At 36.8% G+C, this 19834-nt stretch overlaps 3 protein-coding genes across 5 annotated transcripts in view; 2 read left to right on the top strand and 1 right to left on the bottom strand.

Annotated features, from left to right (window-relative positions):
- Nucleotides 1-6229, top strand: part of LOC124153568 (solute carrier organic anion transporter family member 4A1) — a 65506-nt gene extending 59277 nt beyond the window's left edge. For all 3 annotated transcript variants that reach the window (XM_046526829.1, XM_046526830.1, XM_046526831.1), the window contains 5 exons: nucleotides 173-383; nucleotides 1518-1671; nucleotides 3277-3494; nucleotides 3585-3782; nucleotides 5327-6229. In XM_046526829.1, the coding sequence (XP_046382785.1) occupies nucleotides 173-383; nucleotides 1518-1671; nucleotides 3277-3494; nucleotides 3585-3782; nucleotides 5327-5609 (1064 nt within the window). In that variant the 3' untranslated portion in view covers nucleotides 5610-6229. The remainder of the gene's footprint in view (nucleotides 1-172; nucleotides 384-1517; nucleotides 1672-3276; nucleotides 3495-3584; nucleotides 3783-5326) is intronic.
- A 2762-nt stretch (nucleotides 6230-8991) lies between these two features.
- LOC124153569 (U6 snRNA phosphodiesterase) lies at nucleotides 8992-12989 on the bottom strand. Its single transcript, XM_046526832.1, has 5 exons — nucleotides 12798-12989; nucleotides 12553-12692; nucleotides 12295-12475; nucleotides 12058-12217; nucleotides 8992-9298 (listed from the first exon to the last, which is right to left on the bottom strand). Exons 1-5 carry the CDS (start codon nucleotides 12962-12964, stop codon nucleotides 9101-9103), a joined length of 846 nt encoding a protein of 281 aa, XP_046382788.1. The 5' UTR covers nucleotides 12965-12989; the 3' UTR covers nucleotides 8992-9100.
- A 94-nt stretch (nucleotides 12990-13083) lies between these two features.
- Nucleotides 13084-19834, top strand: part of LOC124153571 — a 51149-nt gene continuing 44398 nt past the window's right edge. The window contains exon 1 of the mRNA XM_046526833.1: nucleotides 13084-13245. The gene's annotated coding sequence lies outside the window, so the exon portion shown is untranslated. The remainder of the gene's footprint in view (nucleotides 13246-19834) is intronic.

Raw genomic sequence — 19834 nt, 5'->3', positions numbered from 1 at the left:
CAATACTAGGGTTGAGCAAAATACAGGCTGAGGGGTATTTAAAATACTATATAGCATTTTATATACTTTAAAAAAATAAAAAATGCATTTTATGGAAATTACCGTATTCCTCAGAGTATAGTCCCCTCTGAATATAGTCCCCCCCTAATTTTGAGGCTATTATTTGTTGCAGGACTGGTCACAGTTCCAGCTGGTGGTGGGGCTACATTCCTCGGTGGCTACCTAGTGAAGCACTTCAATCTTAAATGTTCCGGGATAATAAAGGCCTGCATTTTATTCACAACATTTGGCTTACTGTTCACATGTGGATTTTTCCTCAACTGCCCGAATTCGCCATTGGCTGGAGTCACTGCTCCGTACAATTCCTCAACTTTAGAACAACAGTTGGTAACTTTTAATTTCTTATTTTAGTTAGCTAATATTTTACTAAGCTATGTATATAAGTAAAAGATTTTAAAAATCTTTTCTGGTTCCAGCCTGATGTCATCTTAGTATACCATAAAAGATTTTTGAGTATATTTGCTCTTAGCACCCCCATGCACTGGCAACTTTTATAAAGCAACTATGTATTTAGTTGTTTTGTAGAAGTTTGAATGAAACACGCGGTATTAACTGTGGCCTCCCACACGGGCAACTTTTTAGTTGCCCATGCGCAAGGCCACAGTCAATGCCGTGTTTTTCATTGGGACTTCCTCAGAGCAACTAACTAGTTGCTGTATAAATGTTGCCAGTGCGAGGGGGCCCTAACTCATTCAGATTGAGAAAAAAAATAAGAATTTGGTGAGGACTCGTGGTCTGGAATAAAAATGGAACTGAAGTTTTACATAGATAACAACTGGGCATATGCATACACTTGTGAAGTTATAAAATCATTTTCCAAAAAACTTCTGTGTGTCTACATTGACCTCAAACTAAATACACCATGACTCCGAGAAATATTTTTTTTATTTAATGCACATTTTAATGTTTATGCACTATGCAAAAAATGCTTGGAATCATCTAATTCTTTCTATTTCACCTACAAATTGTGGTAGAGCCATAATTGATGGCTTATTTTAAAGCTACAACTTTGTAAAATCTTGATGCTTCTGAAGGCTTGATGATACAAGAAAAAAATTTAATTATCTCTTCATTAGCAAACTTTTGCTTTTTATGCCCATCTTTAGGACCAATTATCTTGGAACTAATCAAAAATAAATTTAATATTACATTAAAGGATGATAAATACAACTAGTACTCCCTTTCACATTATTATTTTAATTACTGAAATAATATGATGGGCAGAATCTTGAAAGTAAACTCTAACCCAAACCTGAAACAAAACTGCATTCATATATGTACTTGGTTTTCTTCCCTGGATGGATTTTTATTAGTAGTCAATTCAGTCTATTCAGAAATGCCAAAGGATTTATTTGGCATAATACTGCCTTCCAGGGTTACAAGACAATTTCATTTTGTCCCCAACGTTTTTCTTGAGTAAAAACTGCATACAAAGAACTGCCTCTTTTTCTCTCCAGCTCTCTGGACAACATCACTTTACCAAACAGCTGTAATATGGATTGTGGATGCAAAGAAAATGACTACTACCCCATATGTGGAGCAGATGGTAATATGTACTACTCACCTTGTTATGCAGGATGCAAACAAGAGGAATCAATTAAAGGATTAAAAGTGAGTTAAGAGATAAAAAAATTAAGTTGTCATTCCTGATAAGGTGTATCTTTGAAAGTGTCTGACAATGAGTTATAAGGTTGAAACTACATTCAGTCAAGTTTTGTGGTAAAAATTTAAAAAATGAAAATTTTTTCACCGCTAAAATATATCTTCAGCTGATGATTTATTCTGTTACTCCTTCTGTCTTTCTTTTCCTATCAGTAGACTTGTTGATTTTCTATATTTTTGGTCATGTGAATCATCTGTGGTCTCTGAAATAAGATCACGTAATTCAGCGGGGTCGAAATTATATTAATACTGGATGCATGGAGGATGATGGTGCATGGCAGCAACTCAAATTGATCTGCAACAACATGATAATTTAGTCAAATCACAAATTTATTGGGATCTCTTGATGAATATTCCCAGCCTAAATGAGGCATCTAGCTAGGCCATCAAAAGGAAATTGATTATTCAAGAGGGGACACTGACCTACCTTTTACATCATTAGTTGATGTAATTAAGACTTTGTTAACAATATTTATGTACACCTCTGACACTTATCTTGAACTGTTGCTTTCAATCAAGCATCTCTATAGGTGCACTGAAAATATAAAGAAACTGTAAGACCCGAAGTACGGGTGATTAAGAAAAAACCAGACTCCAAACAGCGATATAATATAACGGGAGTTTATTGACTCCAAAAAAAATAAGTTCACACAACACTGTAACATAGCCAATATATAATATTGTAACACTCAGGTGGCATGCATGCATGACCTTCTTGCCAGTCCTCTCCTTGTAAGACTAACTGTTCTTTTTCGCACCCCTTACGCTCCTCGTCCCTCTATTGGCAAGCCCTTAAACCGTCTCCTGGAGACTCGCATAGGGGCGCCACAAAAACAATACATATTTATTGATAAAAAAGGCGATATTCTTACCTTCCAACTATAGATCAATTACCATAACTCCAGTGATTGGAAAATTCTATGAAATGGCCATTCAGATTAAGGCATATGAACAATTTCAAGATCGCAACTTATTTTCTCATTCACAATTTGGCTTTTCTAAAGACTCCTCTGCCACCTCAGCTGTTTCATCAGTAATTGATCTCATTCTGAATGCTTTTCAAATGAAGTCCTTCATAGCAATGACTGCCTATGATGTATCAAAAGCATTCAACTGTCGCTCATTCTATTCTTCTTCAAAAACTCCAATATAATGGTTTCAATGTACTAGAACTTCAACTATTTGAATCATATCTCACTAATCGATCTCAGTGTGTTTCTATCAATAATAATCTTTCATTATCTCTCAAACTGAATTCAGAAGTTACACTAGGCTCAGTCCTTGGGCCTCCTTTATTTCTTATTCTAATCAATGACTTATCCTCAAAAATTCCCTACAAATCCATACTTAATGCTTTTGATATTAGGTAATATTATTGACAAAAGTAATAACCCCAACATTTCCAACAACATTATTTTTCATTGTCCATTACTCAAGTATTTTCCAAATGTATATTGATGCAATTTATTACAATGACAATCAAAAATTCAATTTGTTCGGTCGAATAAAAAATTTGCACTATTATTAACTTGGAATGATCTCTTTTTCTTTCAGGCATACAAGTCATGTGACTGTATTACACCTCAAGGGGATCCTTTGAAAGTAAAGTTCCCTGATGGCATTGAGGATGAATTACCAAATGCTGACTATGTGGCAGTCAACCAGCTCTGTCATACTTCATGCAATATATTTTGGCCATTCATAGTCCTGGTCTTTTTTGTGATGGTATTCACCTTCCTATCCACCATGCCTGCTCTATCAGCCACCCTCAGGTTAGAAACTAGCCTCGAGAAATTACATACTATGCACATAGGTCAAAGGTACTACATATCTACATTTTTACATCTACAATTTCCCAACAGGTGCGTGAAGTCCAGTCAGCGATCATTTGCCTTGGGATTTCAATGGTTGATAGTGAGAATTCTTGGTACCATACCAGCACCTTTACTATTTGGAGCATTCATAGATTCATCCTGCCTCTTGTGGCAGAAGATAACAGACTGCAATGAAGCCACACAGCATGGAGCCTGCAGAAAATACGACAATTTCCTAATGAGCAGGTCAGTAGGATAGTGTTCAAGACATAATACCCTTGACTCCTAACTACACGCATCTGCAAATTTATGCTTGGTCCATCTGTAGGGTAGATAACTTAATGCAGAAATCACTTTTGCAGGACTATTTCAATATTTTTAATTACAAGTTTCTTATTAGAAGAAAAAAATTAGCCTGATTATATAGAATTATGTCTTCTTAGGATGATGATATTATGCCATAAGGCTGTGGAAAAATGTAATTTCTTCCAGTGGCGCAGCGAGGGGGGGGTTTTGGGGGTTACAACCCCCCCCCAGAGCTCAGAGAAATATTTAAATATACCTAATTCATTTTACTTAATAGGATTGCTATTACTAATAGAATAGTGTAAGGATTAATAAAATATCCCTCAGAAAGCGGTAAAACTCACCATTTTGAACCGTTTATTTTAAAATTCCACAATTTATTAATCTTGCACCTACCGATTATCCTGGTGGGTATACTATACCCCCACACACCCTGGTATTAGTTGCACCTAAACCCCCCCAGCCTTAATTCCTGGCTGCACCCCTGATTTCTTCAAAGATAAAATAATTATGCATGATATGACTTCTACTTACGTATGTGAAATCAGGAACCTTAGGTTATAATCGCTTGTCTGCTCTTATTATAAGTATTTAATATGAGACATGTACCTTTAGAAATGATGAGAGTTTTGAATGAGGTAGGGTTGATACAAGAGCGAGACACTATCTCAACCCTGTTAGCACTATGGAAAGAAATTAGTGGAGGCTTTTTTGGTCAAAATGAAGTAGGTGCATCCACCTTTGGGAAATATTAATCCTATTCGGGCTGGTAAGATAATCATTGTTGTTATTTTAAGAATAGGTTACTAATAAAATCAATACTCTTGCTGATGTTTCACACACATTTATTTGTGCACCTCAGCACAAACTATTTGAACCCCTACAGTGACATAGGTACTTAATTATTTAAACATTCTCAAGATATATGTATTAATGTGATAAACAAGTGGGTTATGAGGTTTATTGCCCGAAGTAATATAATTTAGTTTATTTTTTAAAGATTTACTGTCATTGCAAAGGTTGAGAAATCTTCATTATTTTCAGGTCATGTTAAATTTTCTTATTATAATTAATTGCTATCTAATTTTATTAATTTATAATAATAATAAATTAATCACTATGATAATAAAATAATATTATCATTAAAAATAGGCAAAATTAAGGCTGGGTTACATAAGAAAAATATGGTTTAAATTATAATATTATACAATTCAATTAATGTACCATATAGCTGTCAGTTAATTTTCTAGAATTTTGTTGCTCATAAAATGAAAGGTATTATAATTTTTAGAAAGCCATCTGAATGAAGCTGAGATACCTACAATTCTTGACTTGAGAGCCATTACTGATTTGTTACATGAATGATCCATTTCAAGGAAAATAAACTATGAATGAGATTTTTAAAAAGGCCCTAACACCTGCTTTGAACTTTGTGAACAAAAATTCTTTCATCTAATTAATCCAATATGCATACATACTTACAGGTACATGGTGGCAGTGGCATTTTCAGCCAAAGCTGTTGCTCTCATATTCTTCTTCCTCGCGTGGTGGTTCTATGTGCCCCCTCGGGAGAGCAGCTCAGAAAAACTGTCAGAGAAAGCATCTTCACCAATGCATAGAGAGAGTGAATCCTTCAGGGAATTTCCACGATTTAGAAAAATCCTGGATGAGGATCCAAAAGTAAATTATGGTGGAAACCTTCATACCAACTCAGACTTAAAGGCGTTAAATGGACACGTGGACATCAGCAGTGAGGGGTTTGTTTGAACGTGGACATCAGCAGTGAGGGGTTTGTTTGAAGTGCCTCCTTGTCAAAAATTTGGGACAGCCAGCTGTGAAAAGCTATCGTGTGCACTTGTGCAGCTTGTGAGAATCTGTGATGGAGGGCATAGGTGCCCATTGAAACTAAATGTGATAGATCTCCAGATACAAGACAGTATCTACTAATTTTATCCAGCATTAAGGCTGGGAAAAACACCAAAGAACACACTGAATGTGTCATTTCTCACAGAAATCAATTGTTTGTGAAGATTTACCAACTTATTTATTGATGAGATAATAGTGGACTAAAGTGTGAAAATAGTGAAGCACAACAGCACCAAGTTAAGTTGTATGTACATTTAATATTGAAAAGAAAAGAAATTTCTATCGTCACTGAAGTTATTTTCACCACTTCACTGCTTGCAATATACCAGTGGATATTTTTACACCTTTCCAATCTAATAAATAAACAGTGTTCAGCTGGTCACAGTACCACCTGATGGGAGTGAAATGGTAAAAAAATTTTACATGAACAAGCAATCAGATATGTACAGCTGGAAAAGACAGTTGCAATGCAATACTAGCATTTTATGTACCGATTTAAAATTACAAATATCCTCAGTTCCCGAAGATCTGATCAAATTTAATTGGAAAATTCAAAAGGTTGGTATCAAGTAGAAATTACGCACAAATCTGATCTTTGATTGTCTGTAATCATAGATAGTTCATGTTCATGACCAGAGTATAAAGTGAACAAAAATGGAATTGGTGAGACCTCGTGCACTACACAAAAGGCATCAATCTCCATTGTACATATTTTGACTCTTTGGATGCTGACACCAAAATTATAAAATTTAGAAGGAGAAGTGGTTTTCGTAAAAGTGATGAAAATTAGAATCTAACAATTAGACCTTGAAAGTAATTATGTAATCCAGTTCCTATGGTAATTAATAATTTTGAGCATTGTACTACCATGTTGGTTATAGAGACTAGATTCATACCATCTTTAGTTTTCATGAGGTATGTGGAACTGTTTTGGGCAATCTTCCATTATGAAAGATTGTGGACTCTATACAGATAACTTTAATGCACTGCAATTCAGATCTCTGGATTCCACAAAACAAAGATTACACCCGCAGTGAAACAACCTTAAATAATAGAAACACCAATGAGAGAGCATGGCACTGCCAACCTCACCCTGCTTGAGTTCATGCACGACTGATCCCCACCACTGTCTCGCACTACACCAGCACCACAACTCCAAGAGATGGAACAGGAACTTGAGGTTAATATGGTTAAATATGAAATTTTCTCATGAGTTAACTTGAATATACTTTTTCAAATATAAAAGGTAGCATTAAAGATTAAACTACCTAGTCACAGTGAACCACTGATTCCAGAATATTGTAATACTTCAAAGCACAGGTTCATCCTAATCCAGAGCGATGAAAAAGTTTACATACAAGTTCTAAGACAAAAAATGCAATATTAAGAGGAAGATGTAGTCATGTTTCCACTAAATAAAATATTCCAATGCATGTCAGGAGGAAAATAGTAATTGTGTGAATTCAAAGCCAATGATTTTGCTACAAATTTTTAAAGAATACCTAACTTCTTTACATCATTAAAATTGAATACATTGACCACCCTCTTTTATAAAGATTCAATATATGATTCATAGAACTAGACACCATGAACTTATGAGTTATATTGATTTATATTCGTAATGTCTATGCCTTCTACATCCCTAAGAAAGAATTGTGTAGCTTATGATATGAAGTGAAAAGAAGATACAATATGGTTATATAAAAATAAATTTATTAAATTGACCTAGAGTTCTAATTACGTTACAGAAATTTGTCACATTATTATCATTCTTGTAGAATTTCTGTCCACACTTTACCTTTCTATTTCTATGTCGCAGACAAGCTGATCAAAGATGTTGTAGGAATAAAAATAAGCATGAGTGTTTTTAAAAAGGAGACAAAATCTCACAATTAATGGCATTACTAAGCCTTTCAAACCATGATTCATCATAATTTTACTAGATAAGGTTGATTGTAAGGAAATAAAATGGATGATATTCTATGTAGACACTCTTAAAGTCCTTTCAAGTGACAGCTGCCAATTAAAAAAGTGACTTGACCAACATGAATATCAAACAGTGGTGTAAAATCTACTGGATTCCAATGACAGTTACCTAACTCACACAATATAAAAATTTGAATTATTAATGCAAAACTGAAACCCATAAGGTCTTATCTTCAAAATCAACGAGCACTTCAAAGGACAAAGGAAGGTGCAAATTCTTTTCAACATCACCTTAACATTCCCCCACATACTAGAATTTTTACAACAAATGAGGACTCAACATTAACCCTTTCGCTGCTGTTCAATCTCCGAAAACCTTCTCCACACATGCGGCGAAAATGTTAAAATGCGTTTCCTGGGCCCATGGAGCAGGTACTTCCAGGATGGGTGTGGTACACCCTCCGAAGGGTCACTAATCCGCGACCCTATCCTCGACGAACACACCCTCGCAGGACCGTCTCATCGGCCCTACCAGCGGGGTCCCTACCTCCGGAAAAGTGACCGCTCTGACTGCAATTTGAAAATCAATCAATAAATCCGATAATCACGATATGGTTGTTCTCATCGCTTTCCTGCCAATCAAGCAATCAAGTACGTCTTTGAACCGTGTCTCTGCGATAGAAAATAACGTTTTTGTTAACTTTGCAACAAAATGTGGCTGCGGACCACCGGAAAACGGCCGTTATATCAAAGTTAATAAAATCGTTATTTTTCATCGCAGAAATACGGTTCAAAGACGTACTTGATTGCTTGATTGGCAGGAGTACGATGAAAACAATCATTTTGTGATGATCGGATTGATTGATTGATTTTCAAATTTCAGTCAGAGCGATCACTTTTCCGGAGGTAGGGCCCCCGCTGGTAGGGCCGATGAGACGGTCCTGCGAGGGTGAGTTCGTCGAGGATAGGGTCGCGGATTAGTGGGTCCCTTCGAAGTGCTTCAGCGAAAGTGCTGACCGCATGATAGGGAGGAAGAAAAAGTACGTCCACCGCAGTCTGCCGTGCGGACGTACTAGGTACGTCCACAGCAGTGAAAGGGTTAAAGTAAATCCTATCAATTTTAAGCACTGAAAATCATTTAAGCCTTAATTGCATAACAATATCCATTAGCAACAGATTATTAACCATAATATGACTCATCATGTTATTAAAAAAAGGCAACATGATAGGCTAATACAAAAAGCTGTTCTCTTTCAGTAGTTTCTGTGAAACATTGCAATTGAGCAAAATATTATTCCGAACTATTTGATTATGGGAGACTCATGAACATTTATAAATTATAGAATACCATTCATCATAATTTCACACAGCACAAAACAGATGCACGTTTATTTCAAAGATTTTGATTTAAATAAAAAAGCAAAATATACAATCTTGCACACATTGGCCTAGATGTGAAAAGTGAGTCAAACATCTTGTACAAGAGGAAAAGAATACAGTTTATTTCCACATTTGCAATCTACCTGATTAATTTCTGTATGCCACTCAGATGGGTGAGCTTTCAGAAATTGTTGATGGACTAGTTCGACACTTGGCATTCTTTCTTTGATTTCCTTCGTTTTGTCACCAAGGCACCATACAATACTCAAGTGGAATGCAGGATTCTGCAAAGTTTGAGAAAAAATGAGCAAAGATGTCAAATTCCATTCAATGAATAAAAGTTAAATAACTAACTAACACAAGTATATACTATTAAATAGTACTTCAAAAGCCTCAGGAAATATTTATGAGCACTTATTATGAATGACCATGAATGTATGGTGGATTTGATGCTTCACAAATACAGCCTGAAGGTGAACATTTCATGGGCTTCCAAGAAAAGCAAGAAGCCCAAGAAGTAATCACTAACCATACATACAAATGCAAGGCCTTGAAACAATGCAGGTAAATTATAAAGAGGAAAAAAATTCATAATTTCAAGAAATAAACCAAAATTTTGGTCCTAAAACAATAACACAACAGCACTCTCAAAGGTATACAAGCACTTTACTTTTTATAAAACAATTGTTGAGATTTGAATGTAGTTTCTAATTAAATTGAAAATTACTTGTATAACACACAAGGTATCATCATAGGAACTATATACAGCCATGGCTACTGTACTACCAGAGGTTCTCAAAATATTAAACTGGATGATTGTATTAAGAAATCTCAGCAACTAATTTAACTGGCCCAAATGAAGAAATCGATTCATGTATTTAACAGAAAGATGGGAAAATGGATATTCACTGCATAAAATCAATAATAATTCCCTTGTTAAAAACAAATATTAACACTCGCTTGAAATTATAATGTCTTTTACTTAATCAGAGCTTCAAATGCCTTATTATCTTTTCAACTTCATTGTTCATTTGGCAACAAAGTGAAAAAAGAAACAAGCAGCCCTTAATACTTTTCGAAAAAATAATTTAACTTACTAAAGGTGATGCCTTGAAAACATCCAAAAGTCACTATAAATCCATTATTATGAATTTACAGTGAAAAACCAAGTCATGAAATTCAGAGAGTCAGAAATGAAAACAGTAAGGAGGAGAGTAACAACAAAATACAAAACAACATCAAAGATTTGAGCACTACAAGCAATGAGCAATGAGCAGATAAGCATCAACATCAAAGATGAGCAGTAATGAGCGATGTGGTAACACAACATGTGGAAACTATTCTCAACAATGCAATATGGTACATTGATTTCCAAGTAGGCCCCTACTGGTGGTACTTCATAGGACATATATTATGGCCAACAAAAAATTCATACATCATAGTGACCTGCCTAGTGTATCATTAAAAATCTACGATTACCATGACAACATTTCTTTACTAATAAATATTTCTCGGGTTTCTAGCCGAGTGAGCATGCGAAAACACGGCGGCTTAGGATGAAGGGAAAAGCCGGTGTGACGTCTGGCTGCTGATGTGCGAGGCCACCTGGGTGCGAGGCTATGGATGCCGCTACGATGCAGGCTACTTGCTGCCGAGCATGGTGGCAGAGTAGAGTACCCTGCTAGCAGGTAGCGCTTGGCTTAAATTAGGATTATTAATACCCTATCAAACGAATACTTTCCGATCTTAGGCAATTTTAATAGGTGATTATTAAGAGAGGTTTCCCTGAGCTCTGTACCTCATGCATGCATTGGTAATCTCAGACGATGTAAAACTCCAATCAACTCTTATAGAATCTAGATCCCTGTGACGCCACGTGGAGTGGCATCGCATGGGCGCCAATCTGTCCTTTTTCAAATGAGGTTAAAATTGACCATTAACATTTGTCTAAACTGGGGTTTCTAAAACCAAATAATTTGTATATTATGAATACACTAATGGTGGGTAACGAATTTCAATCAATGCCTTTCGTTTTCTTTGATGAAGGAAACTACCCTATTAATGACCACTAATAGCACATAGTACAGAAACAGTTCACTTAAAGTGCCCACTTTCATCGGAACAGTTCATTTACATAACGTCATACTTATTGCCCTGAGCATTGAATGGCTCATTGGACAATTCATTTTAAGATCCAACAACCTCCCAAATGTCATCATTTTCATTTGGAAATACAGAATAATGCCCTGAAGTACCTATTTCTGCCACAGTCAGGGTTTCATACGAGGAGATAAACAGGATTTGAGGGTGACGTATCAATACTTGAGTCACCACACCAAATGGATCCCTTGTCCCAAATATATAGAATAAAAATGCATTAATGGCCTAACAAAACAATAGAAAAAACCTAACAGAGGGAGAAGGGAAAACAAAAATCATTTTACTAACCCGTATTCCACCACAACTTATGAATAATTAATGACAGGTAATTAAATGACATGGTACATTAACCCATACAAGTTAATGTTTCAATTTATAAACACAAAATTAATCTAATTCGGTTCATGCCATTGCACATTTTTCCTTCTGGTCCACCAAAACCATTTATGCAATTAGGCATTCACTCATATGGGTTAATGGACCGTGTAACCAGGCCTTAAGAGGAATTTCAGTTTTATATCTGAGAGACAAGATTAGATTTAAGTGCTCTTAAACTTATCACAGAGATTCAATGAAAGACTATATGACACAAGTGGTGCTACATTCCCTAACAAATAAACACTGGCCAGCCCTTTTAGGCTTCAACAGAATAGCATGTAGAATGAAATAGGTACATCATTTATCATTACTACCATAAAGGGCATAAAAAAGGTTCTCACAACTAAGGTGATACCCAAACTCATCAGAAATTCGAGTAATGATGGTGATGAGATAGGTTAGCAGAATTTTATGCACATCATGTGAATACAACAGGAAAATAAGGCACTAGTAGTAGGTTCCACACCACAGGAATTATCACGCTCGAAGGACAAGGAACACTTACCGAATAAAATGGCGGAAGTTTGAAATCTTCAAGGCACTTATCCATTTCTTGGGTTATCCTGGAAAGCTTGTCACCACCAATATCGACGGTAAACCCAATGAAAGTTCTCGTTTTCTCCTCGTTTGTAAAAACTTCTAAATTTCCAAAACCTAAACTAAAACTATAAAAAACGATAATTTTTATGAGACAATTTTATGAAAGAATAGAAGAATTTACGATTACAAAGATACACCTCACCTTGGAAAACCTATTAAAGATTTTTGGACTGAATCTACAAATGGATCAATCCAATGGTGCCTTAATATTACGGTTCTCGTAACACTAACGTGTAAATCTTCAACTCGCTTTAATAAAACCTCAGGCTCCATCAAAGCAACGAGGACATCTGATAAAGAGTTAATAACAAGTGATGGCACATCTGCAATAAATTGACAACAATTAGACACACAATGAAACTGATAGAGAACAAATAAGCGTAATAACCATAATAATTACATGGGACGAAAACATATGTGCTCCAGTTCCCTCTTTCGTGAGGAAAGGAACGAACCCTTCCATCATGAAGATTCGGATCGTCGACATGAGCAGGAGAGGAGGAAGAGAAGAGAGAGCTGATGCCCACTGGAAGGGGAAGCCTATAATAAAGATAAAATTACTCTGAAAATTTAATTAAAATGACCAATATTAACCTTAGTGAAAAAATTGTCACTCTAACATGATTAGTAAAATGGTTACGTCACCTTCCATTGCTTTCTGATGTTTTGAGGTTCTTTCTAGCAACACCAGAACCGTCATTCTTCAACACTCTTTTTGTTGAAACTTTGGGACCAGGAACTTCTTCATCACTGCTGTCTTCATCGTCGTATTCCAGCAGTAAACTCAGAGACCCTTTAGAGACAGCCGCCATTTAGCATGTAACAATTGACTGTGCCCATCCGGTGGATATTCGGGATTTCCGGTCACTAACATATTCGCGCCATATTTGTGTGAAACTTTCGTCAGAAAAGTTTTTCTCTGCAGTTTATATGGCATTATTCTCAGTATTGAAATGTTTACGTGGCTTATTTAAATTACTTAGCGATTTATTTTTTTCAGCCTGTATCGATAACTAATCGAAAGTCGACCTAGGTTAGTGAAACATGTTCCTTTCCAATAATTTCTTGGATTTTATTTCGGAAGAACACAGAGGTAAGCTTGGATTTAAGCATTTTGGACTGTATCATTTATGAGATGACCACTTTTAATTATTAAATCACTCCTTCTTCTCTCAGTATTCAACTCCGATCATGAAGACTACCACACAGATATTTCATGAGCGTCTGCCTAACTTTGTAGACCACGTTAAAAGTAAGCAGTCAATCAAATGACCAACAGGATCTGCAAGCCTGCTACCTTGCAATTTTCAACAATTTTAGAGGCTCTTGATCGTGGGTTGCGACCTCATTTTCCTGTATTAAACATAAGAAAACCTTTTTTGTATCGTATATAAGATGATGATGAATGAGAAAATAGAATATTATTTTCTCATTCTTCTATTTTTGAGTATTTACTCTTGGGAATGTGGGGAGTGCCAAACGAATAAATATGAAGATAAAGGGCATGATCTAATTAGATTTGGAGTTCCTCCTTTTTTCTTTAGGAGCCAATTCACTTAAAGCCCATCGTCACTCAGGAAAATTCTTGCTGTAATCTCCAAATCTGATGGGTTTTAAGCTTGTTGTGTTCATTTGCATGCCATTAAACATATCCTAGAAGTTTGCTACTTACATCCTTGTTGGTTATCAGTAGGAGCATAATTTTTCATCAAATAGAAGCAAAATAAGTGTGAAGGAGTTAATTACATCCTGGTTATCACAGCATGTTTAGCAAAATATGTATTAGAATTCATTCAAAATTTGGGGTTTGACTGACGATTTGACGATGAGATTGACGTATGACTTGATACAGGTGTAGTAATGACTTAGAAGAGTGCTCTGATGTAGTATGCAGTACCCTATAATGCATCCATGTGTTTGCCTTTGAAATTTTCCAATAACTGAAAACAATAGTCATTCACTTTTTAGCCTTTATTTGTCATAGATATTCCTGTATTTTCATTGAAGGGAAGGTATTCATTTGCATCCTTAATTTTTTTTGGTACCTGTATTATTTAACTTTATATGCATTAGTTGGGATTCTTCCCATATTTTTGATACATTTCCTTCTTAACTCTTGCCTTCTGGTGCCTACAATTGGGAAATGCTTTCCGTGGTGCGAGTAGCATGAGAATATTTTAAAACTCTCTGTGTGGAGCTCTTTTTTGGGGTGGATTTACCCTGGTACCTATTTTCGTCCCTCACATTTGGGACTCAACTCAACCCCGTCCTTTACCCCGACCACTGGACTAGACCCTCTCTCTAACCATATCACACGCATGAATATAACTAACACAAACTATGAATTCACAGTCAACTTATGGTGTAATACCAGTGTTTTCTTCAACCAAATATTGTATTTGATATTCAATAATTTACTCATCTAAAAGAAATACTGACATGTTTGTATGTATTGTGGAATTTTAAACGGGTTTCTAGCATTAATATTAACAAAGTTAGTGAATACCAGGTATCAGTGGTGCAGCAAGGGGGGTTTTGGGGGATAACCCCCCCCAGAGCTCAGAGAAATTTTTAAGTTTAATCCATTTTACTTATTTGGATCAGTATTAATTATGGAATAGTGTTAGGATTTATCAAATATCCATCAGAAAGCCATAAAACTCGCCATTTTGAACCATTATTCTTCAAAATTTTCTGGAGGAGGGCCCCCGCAACTCCTGCTTACGCTGGTAGGTATGCAATACCCCAACACCTGTAAGTATTAGTTGCACCTAAAACCTCCCCTTAGCCTTAATTCCTAGCTGCGCCCCTGCAAGGTATTAAGGCTATAAGTCCATTATTCTTAATGCTAAAATTTCATTTAAAAATTTCATTATGCACAGAGCAAATCGACGAATTCGTTTCAAAGTATAAAAAATTTTTAGTATGCAACAAAATATATCATTGAAAAAACTATTGACAATATAACCACTTCCCAACGTATTCCTGCTGTGAGGATGACCATAAATGAGTGGGAGGGTTGGATTTTATTGCCGAGGAGTGGCCAAGGGCCTCCCTAAGCTGGGTCTCAGGCCAGGCCTGAATGCATTTGACAATTGCTACTGCAGCAGTCACTTCCTTTCTCTCACGTCGGCTAGAGCCAATGTCTGGTCATTTACGTTTAAACATCCGCAACAGCTACACCCAACGTCAGGTCTTCTGTGCATAGAAATTCCCGTCAGCTCCACCCGATGTTCAGGGTGAAAGGTTTAGCTTAATTTTGAGTCTTCAAAAGGCAAAGAAAAAACATTGTGGGCTATATTAATTCAAAAAGTATGTACATTCTTTAGAAATCAAAGTCCATCAGCTTCCTTCAGTTCACTCCTAATATTTAATTCAAAATCAGCAAGATTAACAGAGATGGGTTTTAATCTAGAGATTTGTTCGTGTCACTTGCTCCATCTGCACCAGAAGGAGCAAGAAAAAATCAGGCAGGGGTCATAAGATTCAACTTGTGCAATACGACTGTCTGTGGAAGAAATATGGCGTGGATTTAAGAAAGCATTCTGGAGGAGAGAAAATATCATAATCATCATCAAAAGGATGATGGTTATGATATTTTCCCAGCCACATGAGAGGGGTGATGATATAATGTGTTATTCGAGTAATTTTTGTGATTTACTTGGTTTTATTCAGATTCTGGTGGAACTAATACTGAACACTTATTTGAGTGTATCATGTTGAAAATGTCTCAAAATCTTTGCTATAAGTGCCATCATTAAAAATTAGTTTTTAAACTTGTGCATTTTTGTCACATTTGGTGTTGATATCCTAATTCTAAGCTAATATTAATTTGGTGTGAGAATGGTGCCAATGCACTTAAGTTACCATTTCAATGTAAACATTGCCTTAAGCCATTAATTCATGCCTTCTCACTTCTTATTTATGGTTTTTTATTATGCTAGTTGTTAATATTAACTGCTACTGCATTTTTACTATGCATAAATTTCTTTACTTGATACCTTCCAGTAGAAAGAGCTAGAGACTTTATAAGTTTATAAAAAATAATGATAATCAGTTGGCAATGACAATTCGGCTATCTCATCCACATTTTTAGGAGACACTAACTAAGAAGTCCTTAGTGAAATTCGCAAGATTGTAATGACTAAAGGCAGTTTAGTGATTTGGAAAGTATTGCCTGATTTCTTTTCTGTCTGGCATTTCCCACATGCTGAACAGCCCATTTGTAGTGTACATGATTGGGAAAGCTGCATTGCCTTCAGTGCCATTATAAATACAATATAAGCTATGTGTGATTGAAAGCCATAATTATCCTATTGTTGGTATGGTAATAAATGCTGAGGAGCATCACTAGAGGAGTGCCATTCGAGGATATGTAGAGGAAATAGGGTAGTTTCCTTCATCAAAGAAAAACGAAAGGCATTGATTGTGATTCGTTACCCACCATTAGTTGTGTCATAATATACAAATTATTAAGTTTTAGAAATCCCAGTTCAGACAAATGGCAATGGTCAATTTTAACCGCATTTGAAAAAGGCCAGATTGGTGGCCATGCGATGCCACTCCACGTGACGTCACAGGGACCTAGTTTCTATACGAGTAGATAGGAGTTTTACATCTTCTGAGGTTACCAATGCATGCATGAGGCACAGAGTTCAGGGAAACATATCTTAATAATCACTTATTAAAACTGGCTAAGGTCGGAAAGTTTTCTTCGTTTGATAAGGTATTAATAATCCTTATTTGAGCCAAGCGCTACCAGCTAGCATGGTACTCTGCTACCTGCTAGCATCCTGCGTCGTATCAGTGCTCAAAGCCTCGCCCCAAGGTCACCTCACATGCCGACAGCGGGAACCAGAATGACGTCATACGGCGTTTTCCCAGCATTCATACTTAGCTGTCGCGTTTTCGGGCGCTTGAAATTTTTCACTTTTCATTTAATCGCTAAAAATAGATATCGTCTTTTAAAAATCTAAAAGCGTGAAATACGTGCTCCAAGAGTAATAATCTTTCGATTTAGGCAATAAGAAAATAATAGGAAACCACCCTATTATTCTTCTATATAGTGGTAGGTAACAAGTTTGTCAAGCATTTTTGTCGGAAAAGAGGTGCCTAAACACCAATCAATATCCCAACAACATGCAGGCAACACTATGCTGACGTTAACGGATGATATCCATAAAATATCCATGTTAATCCAGTTAACGTTGTATCGATATCTGCCAAATATTCAAGGGGCTGGCTAAACAACTTAGCAGTGACGTCCAACATTGGACATGGAGGTCCATATTGCATGACTGCATTTACATGACTTCTGATGTATGTAATTACTAAGTGGGCCTCCTGAAACCGAAAGAGCATTAGACGAGCAAGTGGTGTCATTTTGCTGATTAATAATTTTTATATGATACGCTGTAGCAAAATACTGGCAATATTTATGATGAATAAAACTTTCCTGAACCTATTAGCTGTGTTATAAATGATACGAACTTGCCCTTTTACATCTACATCTACATAATACGTCGCAAACCGCCTAAAAGGCGTGAGGCAAGGGGTGTTAGGACACCAGCCATTTACATATAAAAAGGAAGTGCTCTAAGGAAAATACCAATAGCGTTTATTAAAGTCCTTTATAGTTCGAGGTAAAAACGAATAGGGTGGTTTCTTAATATTTTTTTATTGCCTAAATCGAAAGATTATTACTCCTGAAGTACTTATATCACGCTCTGATATTTTTAAATGCCGTTATCTATTTTTCGCGAGTAATGGAAAAGTGAAAATTTTCTAGCGCGTGAAAACGCGACGGCTAAGTATGAATGGTGGGAAAAGCCCGTGTGACGTCATTCTAGTTCCGGCTGCCGCTGGCTGAGGCCGCCTTGTTGCGAGGCTATGAGAACCGCTCCGATGCATGCTGCCGAGCATGGCGGTAGCGTAGAGTACCCTGCTAGCAGGTAGCGCTTGGCTTGAATAAGGATTATTAATACCTTACCAAACGAAGGAAACTTTCCGACCATGGGCAGTTTTAATAGGCGATTATTAAGAGATGTTTCCCTGGAGTCTGTGCCTCATGCATGCATTGGCAATCTCAGACGATGTAAAACTCCTATCTAGGGCGCGTTCCGAAATTCACTGGCAGTACTGCCAGTGCTGCCAAACCGTTCCGAAATCAACTGGCAGTACGGTGCAGTAACGGATGACGTCAGTCGTTTGATGACGTTCCCTACGGTGGACCGTAGCCACCGAGAGACAGGTGGCTACGGGTGGACTCTACTCGTATTGTAGAGAATAACTGCAATCTATCAAGTAAATATATAGACTACGTCCATCCCAGATAAATAATTGGAAAATAGTGTGCTAAAAATTGGAATGGAAACTGTGCACCAATTTGGACTTGAATAAATATTTTCCAGATCTAATTTGTACTTTCATTTGTAATTTCAGTATATCTAAAATAATTTCTTTTTATCCTATGACTCATAGGATGCAAGCGTATAAAAAGTCAATGAAACCATGGCCTTTAACTAATCAAGGAGGCTCGCGAGTTCTCAAATGGAATAAATTCTTGCATTGATAGGTATTTAGCAGCTTCGAGGGTGTTCAGTGAGATTTTCGCTGCTCAAAGTAATAAGCGTAGCCAGATAATTCTAAGGTCACGGGTTCTAGTCCCACCAGTGTAAATTCCCCTATCCAGGATATTGCTGTGTGCCTAAATTATAATACATATTTGAAACCCCAACTGAAAAGGCCGCACGGACCTCTTTTCCAGGCGTCGATATTTGCGGGATTCACGAAAAGGTGAAGGTTATATATTTAATGGAATTTATAACGTTGCAATTGGAATGAGGCGCGGTGGGGAGCATTTCAATGAATTCTCGCATTAACGCGCCTCACGTGATAAGCACAGATATCGATCCCGACCCACTTTCCCGCGCAATGTGTCCGTAGGCGCAAGCAAGGTCAAATCACTTTATAATGGGGTCATTCACCCAAATAGGAGAGATTTCATTTTATTTTTTTAAAGTGCTCGGGATAATGACTTATAACAACAACTATTTGCCTCCGCGATGACCAGACAGCGAGCATTGAAATGCTCATAAATGGCAAAATTAAATGAATTTCACATCCCTATCTCTACTCCCTCTCCTCTCACACTGAGCATAGCAAGATGTGGAAACATAAACTAATGGGGTATCCATAATACTACATAATACTCAGTGTGTATTCATCCTGGGCATTTACTTATAAATGCTCATAAAATGTGTAAATACTTGTAAATGCACCTCCGAGAGTGAGGTAAAATCCTAGCCAGATAATTCGAAGATCGCGGGATGTAGTCCAACCTGGGGCCGTATTCTGTAACTCCAAACCGATCGGTGCGGCACCGATACGTCGGGTGCGACGTCACACCGACTCCAGGCAAGAAGTGGTGCGATTCTGTACGAACCCAATCGGTGCGGCACCGACGTGAGGACGGGAGATCGTCGGTAGCCGTACTGACAGCAAAAAGGTGTCGGTACGGCCACCGACTAGTGGGTTTCATGAACTCCCCGGTGCGCATTGTACGTTTTATTTTGTTTTTACCTCATCACCGAGTAAATAATGAGGTTTTCTGCAATGTTATCTTTTTCTGCCCCTTCGAATACGCCTCTATAATTCACTGTGTCATCATCTATATTAATTAC

The sequence above is a fragment of the Ischnura elegans genome, chromosome 2, assembly GCF_921293095.1.
Source record: "Ischnura elegans chromosome 2, ioIscEleg1.1, whole genome shotgun sequence".
NCBI lineage: Eukaryota > Metazoa > Arthropoda > Insecta > Odonata > Coenagrionidae > Ischnura > Ischnura elegans.
Note: the sequence above shows the minus strand (reverse complement) of the source record. Positions and strands in the feature narration are given on the sequence as shown.